Source organism: Lepus europaeus, chromosome 23 (assembly GCF_033115175.1).
Source record: "Lepus europaeus isolate LE1 chromosome 23, mLepTim1.pri, whole genome shotgun sequence".
In the NCBI taxonomy this organism is placed as follows: Eukaryota; Metazoa; Chordata; class Mammalia; order Lagomorpha; family Leporidae; genus Lepus; species Lepus europaeus.
In genome coordinates this window covers 9,185,688-9,207,209 of record NC_084849.1, presented here as the reverse complement: position 1 = coordinate 9,207,209, position 21,522 = coordinate 9,185,688, and the positions used below count along the sequence as shown (strand labels likewise).

The 21,522-nt window shown below is 45.8% G+C and overlaps 1 protein-coding gene across 4 annotated transcripts in view; it reads left to right on the top strand.

Moving 5' to 3' along the window:
* The window catches only part of HECTD4 (HECT domain E3 ubiquitin protein ligase 4), a 205,048-nt gene that overhangs the window by 140,758 nt on the left and 42,768 nt on the right, over nt 1-21,522 (top strand). For all 4 annotated transcript variants that reach the window (XM_062182491.1, XM_062182490.1, XM_062182489.1 and 1 more), the window contains exons 40-49: nt 409-544; nt 1,271-1,453; nt 1,907-2,071; nt 2,452-2,621; nt 3,989-4,104; nt 13,316-13,419; nt 16,222-16,383; nt 16,483-16,631; nt 17,079-17,158; nt 19,880-20,043. In XM_062182491.1, the coding sequence (XP_062038475.1) occupies nt 409-544; nt 1,271-1,453; nt 1,907-2,071; nt 2,452-2,621; nt 3,989-4,104; nt 13,316-13,419; nt 16,222-16,383; nt 16,483-16,631; nt 17,079-17,158; nt 19,880-20,043 (1,429 nt within the window). The remainder of the gene's footprint in view (nt 1-408; nt 545-1,270; nt 1,454-1,906; nt 2,072-2,451; nt 2,622-3,988; nt 4,105-13,315; nt 13,420-16,221; nt 16,384-16,482; nt 16,632-17,078; nt 17,159-19,879; nt 20,044-21,522) is intronic.

Sequence of the window (21,522 nt, the reverse complement as noted above, 5' to 3'; positions counted from 1 at the left end):
ACATTTACTGCCCGAGGACTCTCCCGAGTGTTAGAGAACTTCCCCTCCCCCTGTCCTGACATGAACTTCTATGTGGGGGTGGGGAAGGGGCAGGTGTTACCTCTGGGCAGTTTGTGCAGGTGTTTTGTGCCTGCGCGGGAGGGGCAGCTGCAGCGGTGTCTTTCTTGATCCTTGTAGCCTCTGCCAAACGAAGTTTGGGTCTGCTGTTTCACGGGATTCTTCAGATACCTCAGAAAAAGAAATGGTTTCCCTTCACGATACCTTCACGTCTTGTTTTCTCAATGAACAAAATCTACTTTTTCTTAGAGAAAGAAAAAGTGTCTCCCTCCAGTTCTAGCCCTGAAAGCCACATCCTTGCATTCTTAACCATCCCTGGGTGCTGACAGTTTCCCACGTTGACATTTGCAGGACTGATCCTGTCCGGCCCTTCATCAGTGGGCATGTGGCAAACAGCATGGCTGCAGAGGTCATCGCCCTGCTACACAGCTTGCTGATGGCCCCCGAGTCAAATGCTGCTCAGATATGGACCACAACAGCAGAAAAGGTTAGTATAGTGTTGCTCACCCGCGGAAAGAAGACGACGAGGAAGCCAATGCCCCACACTAGGAGTAGACCATGCCCAGCAGAGGATATTTTAGTAAAGAGAGGTGTCCCAAATCGGCCAGATAGGCCTGTTAACTGTTTGCCCCTGGAATTTGCAAAGCAGGGTGGTATCCTCAGGGAAGGAAACGTTCTTTGTTTCTTCCTCCTGCTTTTGTTAGATTGGTGCTGACATTAGCAGATCACACAACCTTGGTTTATTGAACGTGTTAGGTGGATTCGCAGAGTCCTGACGATGCTTTGGTGTGCTTGACGCTGCCTGCGTTGTATCAGTCACTGATCATCACAAGCGGTAGTCCACTTGCCCAGAACTACGGAAAGTTCCTCCTTCTGCAGCCACTCAAGTTAGCGCCTTGGAGCATGTCTTCAAGGTCATTGAATAGCGAGATGTGGGCAGTGTGCTGGGGTAGTTTTCCTTCAAGTAAATGACTGTTTTGTTTAATGTTTGATTCTCCCATATTTTGTGGTTGTGCATTTCCAGCTCAGTACAGTTATACAAGGCAAACTGGGTAACATGTCACTGTCCGTGCCTGAGGGTTTTTTGGTTCCTCCCATAGCCAGAGTTTCTGCAAGCCGTGGGCCCATGGCACTGTCGTAGACACTTCATCATCCTTGGCATCAGTAAAACCGAAGCTTTAACTCCTGGGGCTTGGCTACCTCTTGCATCTAGGTTCTGTCTCGGGCGCTGATGTACATTCCACAGCTGGGGAAATACGCAGAAAGCATTCTGGAAAACGGCAGTAGCAGCGGCAGAAAACTCGCCAAACTCCAGAGCATCGCCCGCCAGGCTGTGGCTGCACTGTGTGCACTTGGAGGCTTCAAAGAGACGATCAAGATAGGATCTGAGGTTCAAGTAAGCACTACCGTTTTCCCCAAGTTGGCGCTCACCCCAAATGTGAGCGTCGATTAGCTGAGCATTTGTAAGACAAGTATTACCTACCCAGCTAGGCGAAGAAAACCTGTTTCCTTGACGCTAAATTAGGTATCTGAGAAACTCATGAATACTGATCTACACTTGTATTTTGTTCACATATTCATGCAGTACTGTATGTTGACTGCAGTGCTCACGTCCTGTGGTATCAACATCAGCAGTATTTTAGAATTGAAAGTTTGAGGTTATCACATGTCGTGTTTCCATAGGTCTTAGATTTTAGGACCTGTTATTTCAATTCATGTTCAGGCTTAGTATCTGTGTTAGAAAAAATTGTTACTGTAGCACCCATAACGACCGCTGTAAATTGACCCTCCCTATGTGTCACGTTACATGTCAGAGCTGGTAGTAGTGCTAATCCATCTCTGTCTCCAGGTTTTAGGGAGAGGAATATCAGGAAGCATTGGAGTAGTGGCTTCTATCAATGAGCAGGAAGGTATAGCTACGGTCAGATTCCCACCCATAGACTGTAGAAAGACTTCGCAAGCATCAGACACACTGACTATTCCATTGTCTAGACTTTGTGTTCCAAGAGCAGAGGTAAGGTGATTTTTAAATGCTTCATCAAATGTCATTATGAATGGTAACGATGCTGTCCTGAGCCAAGCACAGAAGCACGCATACTTGATTATCTTGCATTTTACTTGTGATGTATACTTAAATATTGATTATGATGATTTAATAGTAACTTTTTTGCAAAATTTCTCATCTGAAAGGAACAAAATTTATTTCTCTGATTGTTAGGAATATTCCATGGTATATTTGTTGTATTTTTAATTGTTTTGATATGGTTTACAGTTTTCTGTTTGGTGATTTTATTTTTTTAAATGAAAATTAACTCCAGATAATAATGACACCCTCATTTCTTATAAACTAACTACTTGAATTTAACTTTTTGCCATGCCCCCCACCGCCATCAGGCATTGCCTCTTCATAAACTGTCCATTACTGAGAAGGTAGTACAGGCAGTCCAGTCCATGTTGCTTCCTCAGGAGGGAAGTCTCTCTATTCACACCTCACTTCCTGCAACAGGAGATGGGTCAGCTCCTGTGATGGCAGTCGTTCGGCTCCTGGCTGAAATAAGAACAAGGTGAGCACTGTCCCCAGAGTGCCTGAGGTTTGAGGTGGAGCAGGGGACAGAGGCGCAGGCCGGTGGTGGGCCCTCCACCCCAGCTTAGTGGGTACAGAGCTCGTGCCACACTGAGTGACAAGCCATTTTCTCATACCATGTTTTGTACATTTGTTGCATTCCCCAGTTTCTGCACTTCAGAAAGAAATTTTAGTTGTTCACCTAAGACAAAAGACAACCGAAATGTGACCTATGTAACACATGCACGAGGCTTTACTGGTTTTCAACCACAGGAATAACTGCCTTTTTTTGAATATCGCAAGTCACACTCATACCTGTCTGGTCCATCACTTTCCAAATTGATGACAGGAAAGCTAGGGAACATTCGTAGGTGTTGGTGTCAGGAACTGTGATGACCTGTCCTAGGACTGGCAGATACATTCTGACTATTGTCATTGGCTGTATTTGATTTCAGTCTCTTCTTTACCATTAAGCATCAGTAACATGTTCTTCTTCTGACAATAGGACTTCTCAGAAAGTTCTAATCTGTATGCTCAATCAAGTCAGAGAGGTCAGCATACAGATCTTCCCAGCTTTTGGGTCCTTCTTGCTTCCAGAGCTCAAATGCTTTCAAGGAGCACAGTTGAGGAAGAACTTTGTAGAGACGTTCCGCTCTCTCACCTGACACTTTGCGTCTCCACTCAGTGGAGGTTTTCTGTGCAGTGTCAGCAGTTAGACAAGAGTCTTGGCATCTTGGGGGATTGCTTCCAGGGACTCTGCTCCCCACACGGACAACCAGAATTTGCAGACGCCCGAGTCCCTTATAGAAGATGTTATGGTGTTTGCTTGTAACCTGCACACATCCGATTCCCATGTGAGAGAAAACTTTAAATCATCTGTAGACTACCTACAATACCTAGTACAATGCAGATGCCGTGTAAATATGAGCGGGCTTTCAGAAGTTCTTGGAAAATGCATAACATGAATAGGCTATGAATGTCTGTCAAAATTATTTCTCACCAAAGTAAACTTTTCATTTTATTCTTCCACAAGCTTTTTGAAACTCCCCTCGTAGCATTTATACTGTTTATATTCTTCAGGGAATAATGCCAACCCCCCCAAATCTGTACATGTTCAATACAGAGGTCATTTTTTAAAAATATTTTTCATCCATGACTGGTTGAATTCATGGATGCTTGATTCACAGACACAGAGGCCCAGCCGTATATTTCCAAGTCAGTCCAGCTCAGAAAAAAAGTAGGAGGAATGGGGAGCGTGAACCTTGTTGTAAATTGGGGGACAAGATTGATTGAAATGTTTTTCATAGTTGACTTTTTAGAAAATGAACATTGATGACTTTGAAATATTATAAATCTTTTGACATTAAGAGCATGCCTGGTCATGGCCCAGCTTTTAGAAGACAGCTTATTTTGTGAAGAATTCATACAGCAGTGTCCAGCAGCTGTTGAAGTTCTTAACCTAGTAGCCCAGGAATGCAGTGCTGGTGAGTACCTGTTACTGTCCTTACCACCTATGTCATTGAGTCTAGCACATTTGCAAATTGATAAGAGAACAACAGCTTCTCTCTCTCTCTCTCCCCCTCTCCCTGTCTCTCACTGTCAGTCTCACGCTCACTCTCTCTGTATGAGACAGATTATCTCTAAAGACAGGACTTATCATAACTGGTTTTCACCCTGGACCTGGAAGTGTAGATAGAAAGCTTTTAGGATGTCCTAGCCAAGAGCACTTTTCAACTTAGCCTTAGAACCACATCACAATACTTTCTTTTCTCCATTCCTATTAATTCATTGCTTTATTCCCCTACTAGAACTATTGATGACCTTTCCCTAGGACTGGTATACACGTTCTGACTGTTGTCTTAAGCTATGTTTGAACTCAAAATCAAGAGTTAAATGCTAAGATTCCTGTGTTTGTGTGTTGATGGAAAATTTTAAACAAATAGAAAAACAAAACACAATAGAGACTGGGATAATGAACCTTCTGTTTCCATGAACCAGATTCAACAGTTATCAATTCATAGCTGATCCTGTATCATTTATGCCTCACTCCTTTGGTTTTTAAAAATTAATTGAACAGCAGAGTTACACACACACACAGACATCTTCCACCCACTGGTTCATACTCCCAAATGCCTGCAACAGCCAGGGCTGGACCAGGCCAAAGCCAGGAACCAGGAACTCCATCCAGGTCTCCCATGTTGATGGCAGGAACCCAACTACTGTGAGCCAATATCTGCTACCTCCAAGGCACATTAAGAGGAAGCTGGACTAGAAGCAGAGGAGTTTGGATTTGAACTGGCCCTCTGATGTGGGATACAGGTGTCCCAGGTGGCAGCTTAGCCCACTGTGCCACGGCTCCCACCTCTGGATTATTTTTCATCCTAGATATTATCTTATCCATAAATATTTCAGTATGTAGCTCTAAAAAATAAGACTTTAAAAAAAAAACCACAATACTATTGTCACATTTAAGATATTAATGATAATTTAATGATGAAATATCTAGATAGTGTTCAACTTGCTAATATTTCATAAAAGTCATACTTGTTTTTACATTTATTTATTTGAATCGGGATCCAAATAAAGTTCACACATTGTAATTCATTGCTGTCTTTTAAATCTCTTTTAACATATAGACTCCCTCAGCAGTTTTTTTCCTTACAATTTATTTAATGAAGGGATTTCCCAAAGTCTGGATTTTGACATTTGTATCCCCTCTGGTGTCATTTAACTTGCTCTTTTCCCCTCATATTTCCCATAAATTGGTAGTTGGCCTGGGTATTTTTAAGTTAAAATTTACTCTTTTCCCTCCCCCCAATGATGTAATACCATCCCTGTGAAATTGTTCACAAGTTAATGGACATTCCCCTTATGTTCTAGTCACTTTCACAAATGATAAGAAACAGATATCTTTAGCTCTCTTAATATTTCAGTTTTACCTTTCTTTGGTCATTTTTCTTGCTGTATTATTATGTCATTTATTTTGTTAATAACTGTCTTTTCTGTCTATAAACATTTCTGTCTGTAAACATTTTTACTGTTTATGTGGTGATTTCTGTTAGTTTCTTTTTGTTTTTAGTTTGCCTTTATTTATATATATACTTTACTTCCCAAGTCTCTTTTGCTGATAATAGTAGTACCTGAGAGGCCGGTGCTGTGGCGTAGCGAGGAAAAATGCTGCCTGCAGTGCCGGCATCCCATATGACCACTGGTTTGAGCCCTGGCAGCTCCACTTCTGATCCAGCTCTCTGCTATGGCCTGGGAAGTGAAGGATGGCTCAGGTCTTGGGCCCCTGCACCCACATGGGAAGCCCCGGAGGAAGCTCCTGGCTCCTGGCTTCGACTCGGCACAGCTCCAGTCATTGCAGCCAATTGGGGAGTGAACTAGTAGATGGAAGACCTCTCTCTCTCTCTCTCTCTCTCTCTCTCTCTCTGCCTGCCTGCCTGCCTGCCTCTACTCTCTCTGTGCAACTCTGACTTTCAAATAAATAAAAAATAAATGTTAAAAAAAAAAACATATATCAAGTCAAAATATTTTTTAAAAAATGGTAGTAGCTGGGAGCCAGCAGAAGGTCCAGCTGGAAGATCCAGTAACCATTCGTGAAGCTCAGGGAGACCCTAAGACTGGAGGACAAGGCACGTGCTGGGCTTAGAGGGGGAGTTTACTTGTGACTCGAGATATGTTTGTGTATCTGGGAGGCCCTTCGTTCACTGCCTCTGCTTTTTACATTCTTGGCTTAGATGGGATTCTGAGACAGACAGATGATTTGCCGAATTAACCTGCTGCTTTTCTATAGGACTATTTCTGGGTACCCTCTTTTACACGTTTTATGGTGTTTATAGGTTTCAATTTGTGAAATTGATACTGGTATTTAATGTACAGACTAGGATTTGTAATAGTTGGAGCAGTGGTCTCCGGTGGTTTTGATCATAACCCACCTAGCCTATTTTTCCTAATGGAAAAAGAATTCTGGTAATAGAGTTAGAAAGAAACATGTTAAAGTGCTCACCACTTGCTACAAAAGAGAAGACTATGAGTCTATGCCATTGATTTATCTTTTAAATGGTGTCCTAGGACAAGTTTAAGAATCTTTAATAACTCCTTTATTAGGTTACCATAAATAACTTTGAGCCCTAAAGTAAATATCAAACTCCAGAATCATTTACCTGTAAAAATAAGTTGCCATGCTGCTAGAAAGTTGTGCTTTCTCTTTCCAGCTGTTTACCTACTTCCTGGAAAAACTAGTAGCTCTCTGTAGCATTATGGAGTTTCAGTGGAACCAAATTTTTGCCATTAAAAACTGGCATTATATTAAACTATACATTGAGAAATCAATCAAAATAAAAATTTTTACTTTCAAAAAAAAAAAAATCAAGGAATAAGCTGCACATTCTGAGTTACCTTGCAACACAGCAGTTGGATCTTATGGGGGGGTTGTGGACTGTGCTCAAAAGGAGTTCTGGCCGGCGCCGCAGCTCAATAGGCTAATCCTCTGCCTGCAGCACCGGCACCCTGGGTTCTAGTCCCAGTCGGGGCGCCGGATTCTGTCCTGGTTGCCTCTCTTCCAGGCCAGCTCTCTGCTATGGCCTGGGAGTGCAGTGGAGGATGGCCCAATTTCTTGGGCCCTGTGCCCGCATGGGAGACCAGGAGAAGCACCTGGATCCTGGCTTCGGTCACGGTGGCCATTGGAGGGTGAACCAACAGCAAAAAGAAATACCTTTCTCTCTGTCTCTCTCTCTCTCACTTCCACTCTGCCTGTCAAAAAAAAAAAGAATTCTGCTTAATAAATGGGATTCAAGGAGGTGGGGTGAGTACTGGAAGGAGAGTTATTTGCTTTTTACTTTTGAAAGTATTAAAGTTTTAAATTTTGTATATGAAAATATAATATTTACAAGCAATAACACATGGGTAATCAAGTTTTCAAAATACTTTGAAATTATTATTTATTTTTCTATCAGTTCCTTCCAGTTAGTTCATCTGGGGTGGATTAAGTAGCAGACAGGGCCATTAATATAGCAACTCACACATCTAAATGTTTAGCCTCTCCATCTAAAGAAGAGAGTACCTCATTCCATTTGGTCTAGGGAGACAGCACTTCCAGGAGCTGTTCTCATGAAGAAATGTTCCTGAGAAGTGAACTGGACCCCTTGGTTGAAATAGCACAGGAAGCAGATCTAAGAACATAGTAACTGAACGGTTTCTCTGTCATTTGAATTCTTCAGAAGCCAGAACCTCCTCTGGTCAGCGGCTGCTTCTCCCAAGTCTCCTGATCACATCCCCTTGGGCCAGATGCTCTCAGATTTTGCCAGAACCCTGGGGAGCGTATTTAAAGTGCTTCCCAAGCACCCCCAGAGTCAGGTGGGCCCCGGGTGTTTGCGGGGCTCCAGGTTTGCCTTGGCCTTTCTTACTTCTTTACCTGCCTTTCCTCGGCTTTCATGGCTTCCGCTGTCGCACTTGCTGTCTAGGGAGCCAGGCCTGGCAGCCATTTCTCTGCCCCCAGCCTCATGAATGTACCACACTTAAAACCCAAAGCACTGTTTACTCTGGAAGCTGCTCTCCTTCCCAGCTTCCCTGCTTTAGTAATACTGGGATACTGCATGTAATCCGATGCCTCCTTCTTGGCCATCCACAGCTCATCACTTCCTATTTCCACCAGCAGCTCTGTCAGGCACATGCATTCTGTCTCTGGTCAGGCGCCAGCATTATCCTCCCAGCTTTATCTCCAGTGCTTCTTCCACGTTGTCCTCACAGTTATCTTCCTGGGGCCCAGTCTGAGCTGTCAGTAGGGGAATGGCTGTCTTGGGCAGTTTCTGCTGCAAAGCCGTCAGTTATCCTTCGAATGAGTTACAGCTGGTTCTGGCAGGTACTTGTTGCTGGGACCTTAGAACAATCTTTCCTGCCTTGAAAGTGAAGTTTAGGAATGTTGTATTCTCACACTAGATACCATAAAATCTTCTCTTACGTTAAGACTACCTCATAGCCGGCACTGTGGCTCAACAGGCTAATCCTCCGCCTTGCGGCGCCGGCACACTGGCTTCTAGTCCCGGTCAGGGCACCGGATTCTGTCCCGGTTGCCCCTCTTCCAGGCCAGCTCTCTGCTGTGACCTGGGAGTGCAGTGGAGGATGGCCCAAGTGCTTGAGCCCTGCACCTGCATGGGAGACCAGGAGAAGCACCTGGTTCCTGCCTTCGGATCAGCGCGGTGCGCCGGCCGCAGCGCGCCGGCCACGGCGGCCATTGGAGGGTGAACCAACACCAAAAGGAGACCTTTCTCTCTGTCTCTCTCTCTTTCACTGTCCACTCTGCCTGTGGAAAAAAAAAAAAAAAAGAAAGACTACCTCATGATAGATATGCCTCGGCTCTATCAAATAGCCTCCAGTTCCTTTCTGCTCCCCTAGAAATTGCTTCTGCCGGAATATCTAGTGTGATTCCACCCATTTGCTCTGAAATACGGCCGCAGAACTTCTCACTGCTCACTCACAAGGACATTTTGCAGATTTGATTGGTTGTACCATGTAATATGAACTTATTCCGAATAATTTTAACTCATTTTAATAAAAGTAATTAGGTTTTTTTTTTTTTAATACAGTCAGAGTGGACAGTGAGAGAGAGAGAAAGGTCTTCCTTTGCCGTTGGTTCACCCTCCAATGGCTGCCGCGGCTGGCGCGCTGCGGCCGGCGCACCGTGCTGATCCGAAGCCAGGAGCCAGGTGCTTATCCTGGTCTCCCATGGGGTGCAGGGCCCAAGCACTTGGGCCATCCTCCACTGCACTCCCGGGCCACAGCAGAGAGCTGGCCTGGAAGAGGGGCAACCAGGACAGAATCCAGCACCCCGACCGGGACTAGAACCTGGTGTGTCGGTGCCGCTAGGCGGAGGATTAGCCTGTTGAGCCACGGCGCCGGCCAAGAAAGTATTTTTTAAAAACTATTTATTTTTTTATTTATTTGGAATTCAAAGTTACACAGAGAGAGGAGAGGCATGGGGGCGGGGGTCTTCCATCTGCTGGTTCACTCCCCAATTGGTGGCAATGGCCGGAGCTGTGCCGATCCAAAGCCAAGAGCCAGGAGCTTCTTCTGTGTCGCCCACTTGGGTGCAGGGGCCCAAGCAATTGGGCCAGTTTGTACTGCTTTCCCAGCCCATAGCAGAGAGCTGGACAGGAAATGGAGCATCCGGGTCTCAAACTGGTGCCCATATGGGGTGCCGGCGCTTCAGGCCAGGACATTGACCCGCTGTGCCACAGCGCTGGCCCCATAGAAAGTATTTCTCAAAAGTTGTTTGGACTCTACTGTTGTTTAGAGCTCCCTGAGTCCTGTAGCCAAGCAGCTTCCCTCCCTCATTTGGCCACAGGGAAGGCCAGATCCAGCCTGGTGCCGGCAGGTGTACCCAGAGGACCCAGCCACACACCTGGCCTAGCGACAGCAGCACTGCTATCCCTGTTTTCTCTGTGCCGCATCTTTCTTGCATCCTCTTAATCTCATGGGATTGTACCTTGTGTGTCTGAAGATTCCCTCTCAAGTGGCTTCGTGGCAGTAGCTGTATTAAAAGTAAATAACTACGCATTGCTGACCTACAAAAACCCCGTGGTTTACTTTCACTGGACTGCATTGTAATCTTCCTAAGCATCTTTTTTGTCTGAGGTATACTCCATATACCATACAACTTCTGCACAGTGTGTGATTCGGGCATCTTAGTATTCACAGAGCTGTATACCACTGCCCCTGTAATCCCAGAACATGACTCACTCCATTTCCACCGTGTAGATATACCTCACTTTATTTATCCATTAATTAATTTGCGGATCAACTTATGTATTCTGGTTTTTGCTGTTATGAATGACACCATCAGCATTTGTGGAATGTTTGTGTGGACCTGTGTTTCCAGTCCTCTCGGGTCTGCACCCAAGAGTGGAAATGCTGAACCATTGAAATTCCATGTTCAACCCCATGTACCCCATTGTCCTGCATGCAAGGATACCCATAGGCTTAAACTGAGCAATAAATATGCCACTTATGGTAACATTGGGATAGATATTCCGGCCGGCACCGAGGCTCACTTGGCTAATCCTCCGCCTGCGACGCCGGCACACCGGGTTCTAGTCCCAGTCGGGGCGCCGGTTCTGTCCCGGTTGCTCCTCTTCCAGGCCAGCTCTCTGCTGTGGCCCGGGAGTGCAGTGGAGGATGGCCCAAGTGCTTGGGCCCTGCATCCGCATGGGAGACCAGGAGGAAGCACCTGGCTCCTGGCTCTGGATCAGTGCAGCGCGCCGGCCACAGCGGCCATTAAGGGGTGAACCAATGGAAAAGGAAGACCTTTCTGTCTCTCTCTCTCTCTCACTGTCCACTCTGCCTATCAAAAAAAAAAAATATCCCCAAATGCTCCATGACCTGGCCTGAGCCACACCAAAGCCAGGAACTGGGAACTCAATTCAGGTCTCCCATTGGATGACAGGAACCAAGCACTTGCGTCATCTATCCCCATACCCCTAGGGTCTCCATGAGCAGAACGCTGAAGTTAGCAGCCGGAACCAGGTATTGAATCCAGGTACTCCAGTGTGGGACACAGACATCTTGATCACTAGGCTAAGTGCTTATCCTAACCCAATGTCTTCTTACACTGATATTTTCTTCTGAGCTTTATACTTGTAGCTGTAGCGGTTTCTTTTGGTCTATGTTGTTGTGTGTTGTGTGTCAGACCCCTTACACTTGTCTTCTAAACCTTTTCTCGTAATGCCACGCCATCGAATTCCAGTCCTTCTCTATTTATTGACATTCTGTCTTTTCTAAGATCCAACTTAGTGATGTCACTGTTAGGCCTTTTTGGATGCGGGAATGAAGTCATCGCTTGCTCCTCTCTGCCTGTGCTTGTCTTTGTATCGCAGTCACATGACCGCCTTGTGCTGTATTCTTCACGGGGCATGTGTATGTGTGTCCTCTCTCCTAGAGCAGGGCTTTGACTTGTACACCTTTGCAATCTCCAACATCTAGCAGGGTGCCTGGCTCACAGGGAGTGGTCAGTAGGTATTGAATTTTTTAAAAAATTGGCCAGTGCCGTGGCTCAACAGGCTAATCCTCCGCCTTGCGGCGCTGGCACACCGGGTTCTAGTCCCAGTCGGGGCACCAGATACTGTCCCGGTTGCCCCTCTTCCAGGCTAGCTCTCTGCTGTGGCCCGGGAGTGCAGTGGAGGATGGCTCAAGTGCTTGGGCCCTGCACCCGCAAGGGAGACCAGGATAAGCACCTGGCTCCTGGCTTCGGATCAGCACGGTGTGCCGGCCGCAGCACGCCGGCCGCGGTGGCCATTGGAGAGTGAACCAACGGCAAAAGGAAGACCTTTCTCTCTGTCTCTCTCTCTCTCTCACTCACTATCCACTCTGCCTGTCAAAAAAAAAAAAAAAAAAATTAAAAAAACATCAACCTAGGGGCCAGCATTGGGGTGTAGTAGGCTAAGCCTCCACTTGTGGCACCGGCATTCCATATGTACACTGGCTTGTGTACTGGCTGTTCTTCTGATCCAGCTCTCTCTGCTGGCAGCCTGGGAAAGCAGCGGAAGGTGGTCCAAGCTCCTGGCTCCTGGCTTCAGATCAGGCTAGCTCCAGCCATTGTGGCCATTTGGGGAGTGAACCAGTGGATGGAACAAACATCTTTCTCTCTGTCCCTCTCTCTGTAACTCTACCTCTCAAATAAATAAATGAAATCTTGTTTTAAAAAAAATCAGCCTAAGTGGAAAGAATAGTAGCCTTCGTTCATTCAGTGACAGGAGTACTAGTTCTTACTTAGTTTGCCCGGTGCTGGCTAAGGGCTCCACTTGAGTCATTCCCTGTCACCCTCACGGCAGTGCTCTGGACACACATACGGCTGTAGCCCCTTATCTGAGCGTGATTGTTCCAAGACCTGCAGTGTATTCCTGCAGCTGCAGATAGCACCAAGCCCTGTAGACCCCTTGCTCTATCTTGTGTGTACATATCTATGGTAATATTTAATCTGTAAATTAGAGGAAGTAAGATATTAGCAATAATAACAAATAATAAAACAGAACAGTTGCCAGCATCACTTCTCTTAGGCTTTGGGGCCATCCTTAAATAAGGGTCACCTAAGCCCTAGGATACCACCACATTTGATCTTGATGACCAAGACGGCCACAAGTCACTAACAGGCAGGTGGCAGATACAGTGCAGCTCTGACGGGCAGAGGGATGGTTCGCGTGGAGCAGGATGGACAGGGGGAGATTTCATCGTGCTACTCAGAATGATGCACAATTTAAAGCTTACAATTATTTTAAATTTTTCTTCTAAGATTTTTAGTCTGTATTTGATCATGGATAATTGAACTCATCAGAAGGGGGAGCACTCTGAAATTATTACCCCTACGCTAGAAGTAAGATGGTGAATACTGAGTACAGGGGCCAGGCTGTGAACGCAGACACCCCAACTGCAGCCCCTGCCCTTGCCTGTGCTGCTGTGCTGTGGTACAGATGTCTCAGGTGTCTGCTCTTTTGCGACGATTGGAGTGACCTCCACAGTCCATGTGACGATTGGAGTGACCTCCACAGTCCATGTGACGATTGGAGTGACCTCCACAGTCCATGTGACGACTGGAGTGACCTCCACAGTGCATGTCACTGTTTTGGCGCTACTCCACAAGGGTTGGCGCCCTCTCCCCGGTGCTCAGAGTGGTTTTCTCAGATTGCGCGTGTGCCTCTGCAGGAGAGCGACTTGCGGTTGTGGAGGTGCAGTGTGAACGGCTGAGGATGCTCTACCGGGACTGTGCCCGGCCCCCGCCGCCTCCCCTGCAGGCTGATCGGAGACAGGTGAGCCCTCTGCAGTGCGCACACCTGCCAGGCGGCAGCAGCGTCATCACAGAGTGCCACGCGAAGTGGCATCTGGAATGAGCATTTGCAAAGCCAGTTGGAGGTATACGGTGCTGTCGTCTCTGAATGTCAAAGCAAGCTGAGCTGACGTTGTCAGTCGTGAAGGACTTCAGCAGGGAGCAGAACTGATTAAGTTGGATGTAGCTTCTGTGTGTTATCAGTGACAGGAAAGGGAACTCTAAAAATAGTTTAAATCTCTGATCCATTTCATAATAATAAGTGTATTTGGAGAGAAGGTGACAGAGTAATTAAAAAGCCAAAGTGTTACAATGTTAAAAATGGATAGGTGTGTGAATGTTTGTAGCCAAAGTGTGGAAACAACCCAGATGTCCATCAACTGATGAACGAGTGCACAATATGCAGCGGGTACTGTTTGGTCCTGTTAACATACCGTGGCGTGGTGAACCTTGAAATTATACAAAGTGAGAGAAGGCGAACACACAGGCCACATAGTGCATGGTTTGGTTCTTGTGAAATGTCCAGCACAGGTAATTCCATCGATGGGGGTAAGGGAAGGGGAGAGTTGATAGAAACAGGGCTGCAGATTGACTTTTACCGGGTGTGGGATTTCTTTTATCAGGGACAAAAATATTCTAACATTATATCATAGTGATGGTTGCAGAACTCTAAATATACCAAAAGCCATTGACTTGGACACTTAACATGGATGAACTATATACTATATGAATTATATGACAAATGAAAATTGTTATATTTAAGTAAGATGATATAAGATTTACTGTATTCTTGGAGATTTTCTGTAGGTTTGAAATTATTTTTCAGAGAAATGTTAAAGATCTATACGTAAGAGAAAAAAAATCACCTGAAAAATCAACATCTCCAGGTGCCATCTTCAGTGTGTTGTTACATATTTTTTTAAACAAAAATGGATTTCTGCTGCACATACTATTCTATATCCAGCTTTCCCCTTCAGTAGGTGGTGAATTCCTTTCCATGTTAACCAACAGCAGTTTAATAGTTCAGCACATCCTGTGCCTCCGTTTAGTCCCCCAGGCTTCTACCGGCATCAGACAGCTAAGTTCTCTCAGCGTTCACCATTTATGGCGATCTGCTGCCTGTACTTGGAGCTAAAACTCTACGTGTATCTTTCAATTCTTTCTTTAGGATACAGTGAAATCAATGAATTAAAAACAAACTTTTGGGGCCAATGTCATGGCTCAGTAAGTTAATCCTCTGCCTGTGGCAGCGGCATCCCATATGGGCACTGGTTCTAGTCCCGGCTGCTCCTCTTGCGATCCAGCTCTCTGCAAGTCCTTGGGCCCCTGCACCACATGGGAGACTGGGAGGAAGCGCCTGGCTCCTGGCTTCAGATTGGCGCAGCTCCAGCTGTTGCAACTATTTGGGGAGTGAACCACCATATGAAAAATCGATCTCTCTCTCTCCCTCCCTCTCTTCCTCTCCCTCTTCTTCTCCCTCTTCTTTATAGCTCTGTCTTTCACATAAATAAAATCTTTAGAAAAAACTAAGTCAAAAAAAGAAAAAGAAAGAAAAGGCTAAGTCATGGAGCTGTAACTTCTGATTATGACTGAGCTAAAATTTATCCTGTAACTACATGCGAACTTTGAGGTTTTGAGGCCATCTGTGTATATCTATAAGGAGGGGTCCATAGATATCAGTTCAAACCTGGTTTGTCATAGTGGAAGATAAGTGATATTTATTTGAAGGAACAGTAAAATTAACATCATGAACATGAGAAGGAGAAATACAGAGGTAGGTATTAAAATTAACAAAAGAATTAAGAGTAATTATTTCTAGGGAATAGGACTGGGCATGTGGAATGAAACTGCCCTTTTTTTTTTTTAATAAAATTCCCTTTGAGGGGATAAATATATATATGTATATATGTATATATATGTATGTATGCCTTGGGCAGGCATTTGGCGAAGTCATTAAGACACTGCTTAGGATGCCTGTGTTCTATCTGAACTGCCTGGGTTTGAGTCCTGGCCCCACTTGCAATTCCAGCATCCTCATATGTGCACCCTGGGAGGCATCAGGTGATGGCTCAGGTAGTTAGGTCAATGCAACTGATGCGGAAGACATGGATTGAGTTCCCAGGTCCTAGCTTTGGCCTGCCCCAGCCCCAGCTGTGGTATTTGGGGAGTGAAACAAGCAGGTGGAAGATCTCTGTCGGCCTTTTTTTTTTTTTTTTTTTTTAATATTTATTTATTTATTTGAAAGTCAGAGTTACATAGAGAGAGGAGAAGCAAAGCAGAGAGAGAGAGAGAGAGGTCTTCCATCTGATGGTTCACTCCCTATTGGCTGCAATGGCCGGAGCTGTGCCAGTCTGAAGCCAGAAGCCAGGAGCTTCTTCCAGGTCTCCCACGTGGGTGCGGGGGTCCAAGGATTTGGGCCATCTTCTACTGCTTTCCCAGAACATAGCAGAGAGCTGGATCAGAAGTGGAGCACCCGGGACTTGAACCAGCACCCATAAGGGATACCGGCACTTCAGGCCAGGGCATTAACCAGCAGCGCCACAGCGCTGACCCCTGTCTGTCCCTTTTATTCCTTTTCCTCTCTCTTTCTCCCTTTCTCTCTCTCTCTCTCTCTCTCTCTCTCTCTCTCGTTTCTCTGCCTTTCGAATAAAATGTAAATAAATAAATAAAAATAAATAGTGTACACCTATATTTCAATACCATCAGATCAAACTGATTTTTCTTCTTTGGTAAGGAAAAAGGGTTTGTGTTTAATTCTGTTGATGATGCTTTTTCCCTCGCGCAGCCCAAGGAGATTACTTGGAGTCCTTCGAGAGTGTTTCCTCCTGTTCGCGCCTGCATGTTCTCCTCCCACCTTACTTCGGTCACTTTCCTGGCTGATCCCAGCGCTGGGGGCGGGCTGCCCCGGGGCACTTTCATCTATGCCACCTCGTCCCTGCCAGTCCAGGTGAGTCGGCACACAGCACACTGTTTGCCTTTCCTTCAAATGTGACAGAAAAAGTGGATTCTAGGGCCCAGGCTGAGCCCTGTTCTGATGTTTCTTCAGGCCCCGTCTTTTTACTGGGAAATTGAAATTGTCTCCTATGGAGACACTGATGATGACACTGGACCAATAGTTTCCTTTGGCTTTGCCACAGAAGCAGAGAAACGAGATGGGGCTTGGACCAATCCAGTGGGCACATGTCTTTTCCATAAGTAAGTGACTACTCTTACTTTTACTAAAAACAAAAGAGAAATAAGCCATATTCCACAAGGCGATTGCAGGTGTTTAGGAAGCCAGAGCAGAGTTCTGTCCTCAGGTGAGTTTGAGGAAAGGAGAGATTTTTTGGAGATTGATGGTGCACATTAGCAAGATTCATTTCTTTTCCTGCAGTAAGAAACCTGTTTATCTTTGTTTCCCAAATCTCATACCCCTTTATTCTATGAAAACAGTTTGGGAAACACTGGTGTGGGTATGTTAATACTAAGGTAATAGAATAATAATATCCACCACCAAAAAAGTGGAAGATACCAGTTGGAAGTACATTTGAGTTTCAGGAAGGAGCAAAGCTCCTAGAACCTCTGCCGACTCCTGTGCTCCCGATACACCTGCCTCCGTGGGGTCTGGCTAGGCCTCCTTTGATTTCTCTTCCTTTCTCCCAGCAATGGCCGCGCAGTGCATTACAATGGCTCTAGTCTGCTGCAATGGAAGAGTGTGCGCTTGGATGTAGCTCTCTCTCCTGGTAAGTACAGGGGGAGCCTTTTTGCCCTAAATAGTTTAAGGTTAAATAGATGAAGCAACTGGAAACGGGTGATTTGTCCTCTTGTTGATACCAAAGCTCATCTTTCTGAGGCTGTCATTGCGAGAGCCTCTACTTGGTATCTCTGGAATCACATTTGCTTCCATTCCTCCATCAAGAGAACGTTCTGAGATTTTACTTCTCTCTGACATTTCCATCTGGTCTTGCATCGACTCTTCATTACTGAGCTGATACATATCCTCAAGGGGAAAAAAAGAACTCTACCACAAGCCATGAAGTTCATGAGAAACACATTGTGGTGGGTACAGGCTCAGACTTCATTCTCAGCTGCCTTAACATCTGCTCCAGGTTCAAAAAACCCTCTGCCTGGATGTTTCAGGCACACTGAAGTTAACTCAGGAAAGAAGCTATCCCCTCTTGTTTTTCCCCTCCATACAGAAACTTCATCTGAATAGTAGATGTATGAGGTTGGCCCTGTCTGCTCCAATAGTAGCAAAATACAGGAGTTGTCTCATTGCTGTTAGAAGCAGCCAAATGTTTTGGGGACTTATTTTCTGCCAGTACATCTTCAACTCCATCCCGGCCAACACTTCATTTGTTAGATGTGATGGACAGTCCGGCATGTTTGATTGGGGAACATGAAGTCCCTCCACCCACTAGATAACCTCCCTGCTCCGCTGTGGGGTGGGTTACTGTCACCATCACTTACCCTTGAGGGAGCTGCTTGTTGAACTGCACTTTTCATTGAAGCGTAGTGTCTCCCTTCACTGTCAAGTTAGGACTCTGAAATCGTTTCAGGACAAAGTGGCTTCTCCCTTGCTTAAAGGAGAAGAATTCTGGCCTCTCAGCAGAGGACTTACCTATGTGCTTTAAGCACAACAGGGTATGTGGGGAGGACGGGGAAGCCTTGTCAGGGGTTTTGTTTGCTTGTTGCTGTTGTGTTGTCTTACCACATTCTGCCTTTTGGGAAAATTTTGCATCAGACTTCTGGCACACGTTCCGCTCTCAGACCCGTGTCTGTGTAGGAATCAGAATCTCAGCCTCTGTAGCAACTCTTCAGTGTCCATTCCTCAGCGGATGCTCACTGTACACCTGCTTGTCATTCTAGCAGGGAAGCCATGGGGAGCCACGACAAACCCCAGCCATGGGGAAGCACCCATCCTGGTGGTGTCCAAACCCTGGGAGACTGTGATCAGTCACAGAACCTAACGCGCTCATTGGAGAATGAGCCGCGGAGGAATCAGGCGGCGCACGCCGGCAGCATGGCCAAGGCAATGACGAGAGCAGCAGAGGCCACAGACGTGCCCTCTTGGTTCTCTGAGTGCTGCCCCAGAGTCCGGTAATCTCATGAGAAAGCAGCTGGCCAGCGTCCCACATCAGCTCGCCTGGGTTGGTTGATGCCCGCCTCACAGCCGTCACTCCAGCTTCCTGCTAAAGCAGGCCTGGAGAAGCAGCGGTGCCGCCTCACACGATCGGGTTCCTGCCTCGCGTGTGGGAGACCTGGAGTGATTTCCTGGCTCCTGGCGTCAGTCTGGCCTAGTCCTGGCCATTGTGTGGAGTGAGCCAGCAGATGGGAGCTGTCGCTATTTCACTCTATTATTTCTCAAATTAAATTAATTTAAGAAAAGAAAGAAAGCAGCTTGGCTTGTATTATCTTTGCTTCTTGTAAAATTCTTTAGTTTGAAGTAAAAGTAGATAATGTGATTTAATAGTACACCTATCTTACATTATAGGTTTAGTTTATTTTTATTTATTTATTTTAAGATTTTATTTATTTGAAAGGCAGGGTTACGGTGTGGGGGGGGGGAGGGAGTGAGCAAAAGAGATCTCCCATCCGCTGGTTCTCTCCCCAAATGGCCACAATAGCCAGGACTGGGCCAGGCCAGATTTATTTGTTTACTTGAAAGTTTGAATTACACAGAGAGAGGAGAGGCAGAGAGAGAGAGTGAGAGAGAGAGAGAGAGAGAAAGGTCTTCCATCTGATGGTTTACTCCCCCAGTGGCTACAACGGCCAGAGCCGTGCCGATCTGAAGCCAGAAGCCAGGAGCTTCTTCCAGGTCTCCCACATGGGTGCAGGGGCCCAAGGACCTGGGATATCCTCCGCTGCTTCCCCTGGCACATTAGCAGGAAGCTGGATCAGAAGTGGAGCAGCTGGGACTCAAACCGGTGCCCATATGGGATGTTAGTATTGCAGGTGGTGGCTTAACCTGCTACACCACAGTGCCGGCCCCCGTTGTGGGTTTAGCTTTATATTTTGTAAGGCCTTTTCTGAATCTTAAACAAACTTAAGAAAAGATATTACCATTTACTTTTATGCGATAAGTAATTCTCCATGAGTCACGAGAGTAAAACTTGTGTTCCTCTTCAAAAATTATTCCTATTATTTTCTCTTTTTATCTTGGCTGCCAGGAAAATCGAGGCCAGTTGGCTCTGTAGCTGTGGTAGCTAACTTACTCACACTCTGGGTGTGTTTCCGTCTTCTGCAGAGTTTCTGGCTTGTCTTTTTTAAGTGGTTTGTTTCTGTTGTGCTGTTAAAACAACTTCATGTCCTCTTTGGAGGAAACTGAGGCCGTAAGTAAATAAATAAATAAATACAGATGCAGTCTGCAAAATGTGGCCCTTCACAGCGGTTGCAAATTAGGAGTTCACTTAATAGACAATCCAGGGGAAAATGTGTTGTTTCCTTCCTGTTCTGTACCACAGGTGACGTGGCAGGAATTGGCTGGGAGAGAACTGAAGGGACCCCGCCTCCTCCAGGCCAGCCAGCCAAGGGCCGGGTCTATTTCACATACTGTGGGCAGCGCCTCTCGCCGTATCTCGAGGATGTCTCTGGTGGGATGTGGCCTGTGGTTCACATTCAGAAAAAGGCAAGTTACTTACTGGGAAGGGAAAACGAATTCTCCTTAGTAATTAGTTCCTGTCACACAGGGTGGAATGAAAGGCACCCAACCACCCCCTGTCGCCCGTAACATGTGATGTACCACGACACAAGGAAAGGCAAAGTGAGCCTGAGAGAGTGGCGCCTTCCTTTTCATTGACCCACGTCTTGAATTGGATGATGCTTTGTCCAAAACGTAAGGCTTAACTGCTCTGACCTCTTCTTAGCCGTTGCTCTTAAACAGCAATGCACCAACACGACAGTTTCCTCCACTTGTCAGTGCGGTGATTCTGTGGTTCAGTACGTTGTGGAAGTGACCTTCTTGTGTCAGAAGCTTAGAGCAACCTTGTAGTAAAGAATCAAAAGTTTAACTTTATGGAACTCATCTTCCCCACACATATTTGATTATGGAACCCTTGTTCTTTAAGAAGTACCTATTAACAGCTAATGTTCTGATATATATATATATGTATATATATATGTGTGTGTGTGTGTGTATATATATATATGCATATATATGCAGGAATATTTTTACCTATTGCATGCTGACAACTCCCAAATTCATATTTCCTTCCTAGACCTTACCTTAAACTCCATAGCCCAAGCAACCTAGACAACATCTTGCAATAGATGTCTTCCTGGCTTGTCAGAGTCAAAACCAATGCTCTCCTCATTTCCCCGTCTCAGGAAATGCCAGACCCTCCTTCCAGTTGCTTGGGCCCAAACCCTAGTCCTCCTTAACTGCTCTTTTTCCTCCTGTCCCATGTCCATACTGTCAGCCATTTTGTTGTTGTTGGCTCTACCCCCATCCCATTCCTCCACTGACAGCCTGGCCAACCCACCGTCATCTCCTAAGTCCTGTTCTTGCCTCTTCTTGCCCTTGCATGTCTTTTCAACACAGCAGCACAGAAATCCTTTTAAAATGTTAGTCACAGTGTCACTCCTCTACTCTAATCCAGCCACTGGCTCCTCGTGTCACCGTGAGAACCCAAGTCTTTGTACTGACCCACAGGATCCTGCCGGCAGCCGGCCCTTTGCCTGAGGGCACCCTTTCTCAGCCTGTTTCATTCATTATTCATTACATACTCACTTTATATCAGACACACGCCAAGCTTTGGAAGTCACAGTGAGCAAAACAAGTAAGGTTTCTGTCTTCATGGGGTTAGAGATTTGTCTAGAGATGAGGAATCAAACATTAGTCACGTAATCACATGGATATAAGTGTGTATGTGTGCAATCACAAACTGATAAATGGTGGGAATGAGAATAGATTTCATGGAACCAAGCACGTCTGATCAGGTCCTGGCTGCCCTGACAAGTGAGGTTTGAGCCAACTCTAGAGGAAAGAATGTTCCAGGTGGAGAGCACAGCGAAAGCAGTGGTGTTCGGCAGAAAGGAACAACAACAGTAGGGCAACAAATCAAGTTGCTGTGTTTGAGTTGCTGAAGCCCGAGAGTGCAAGGCAGGG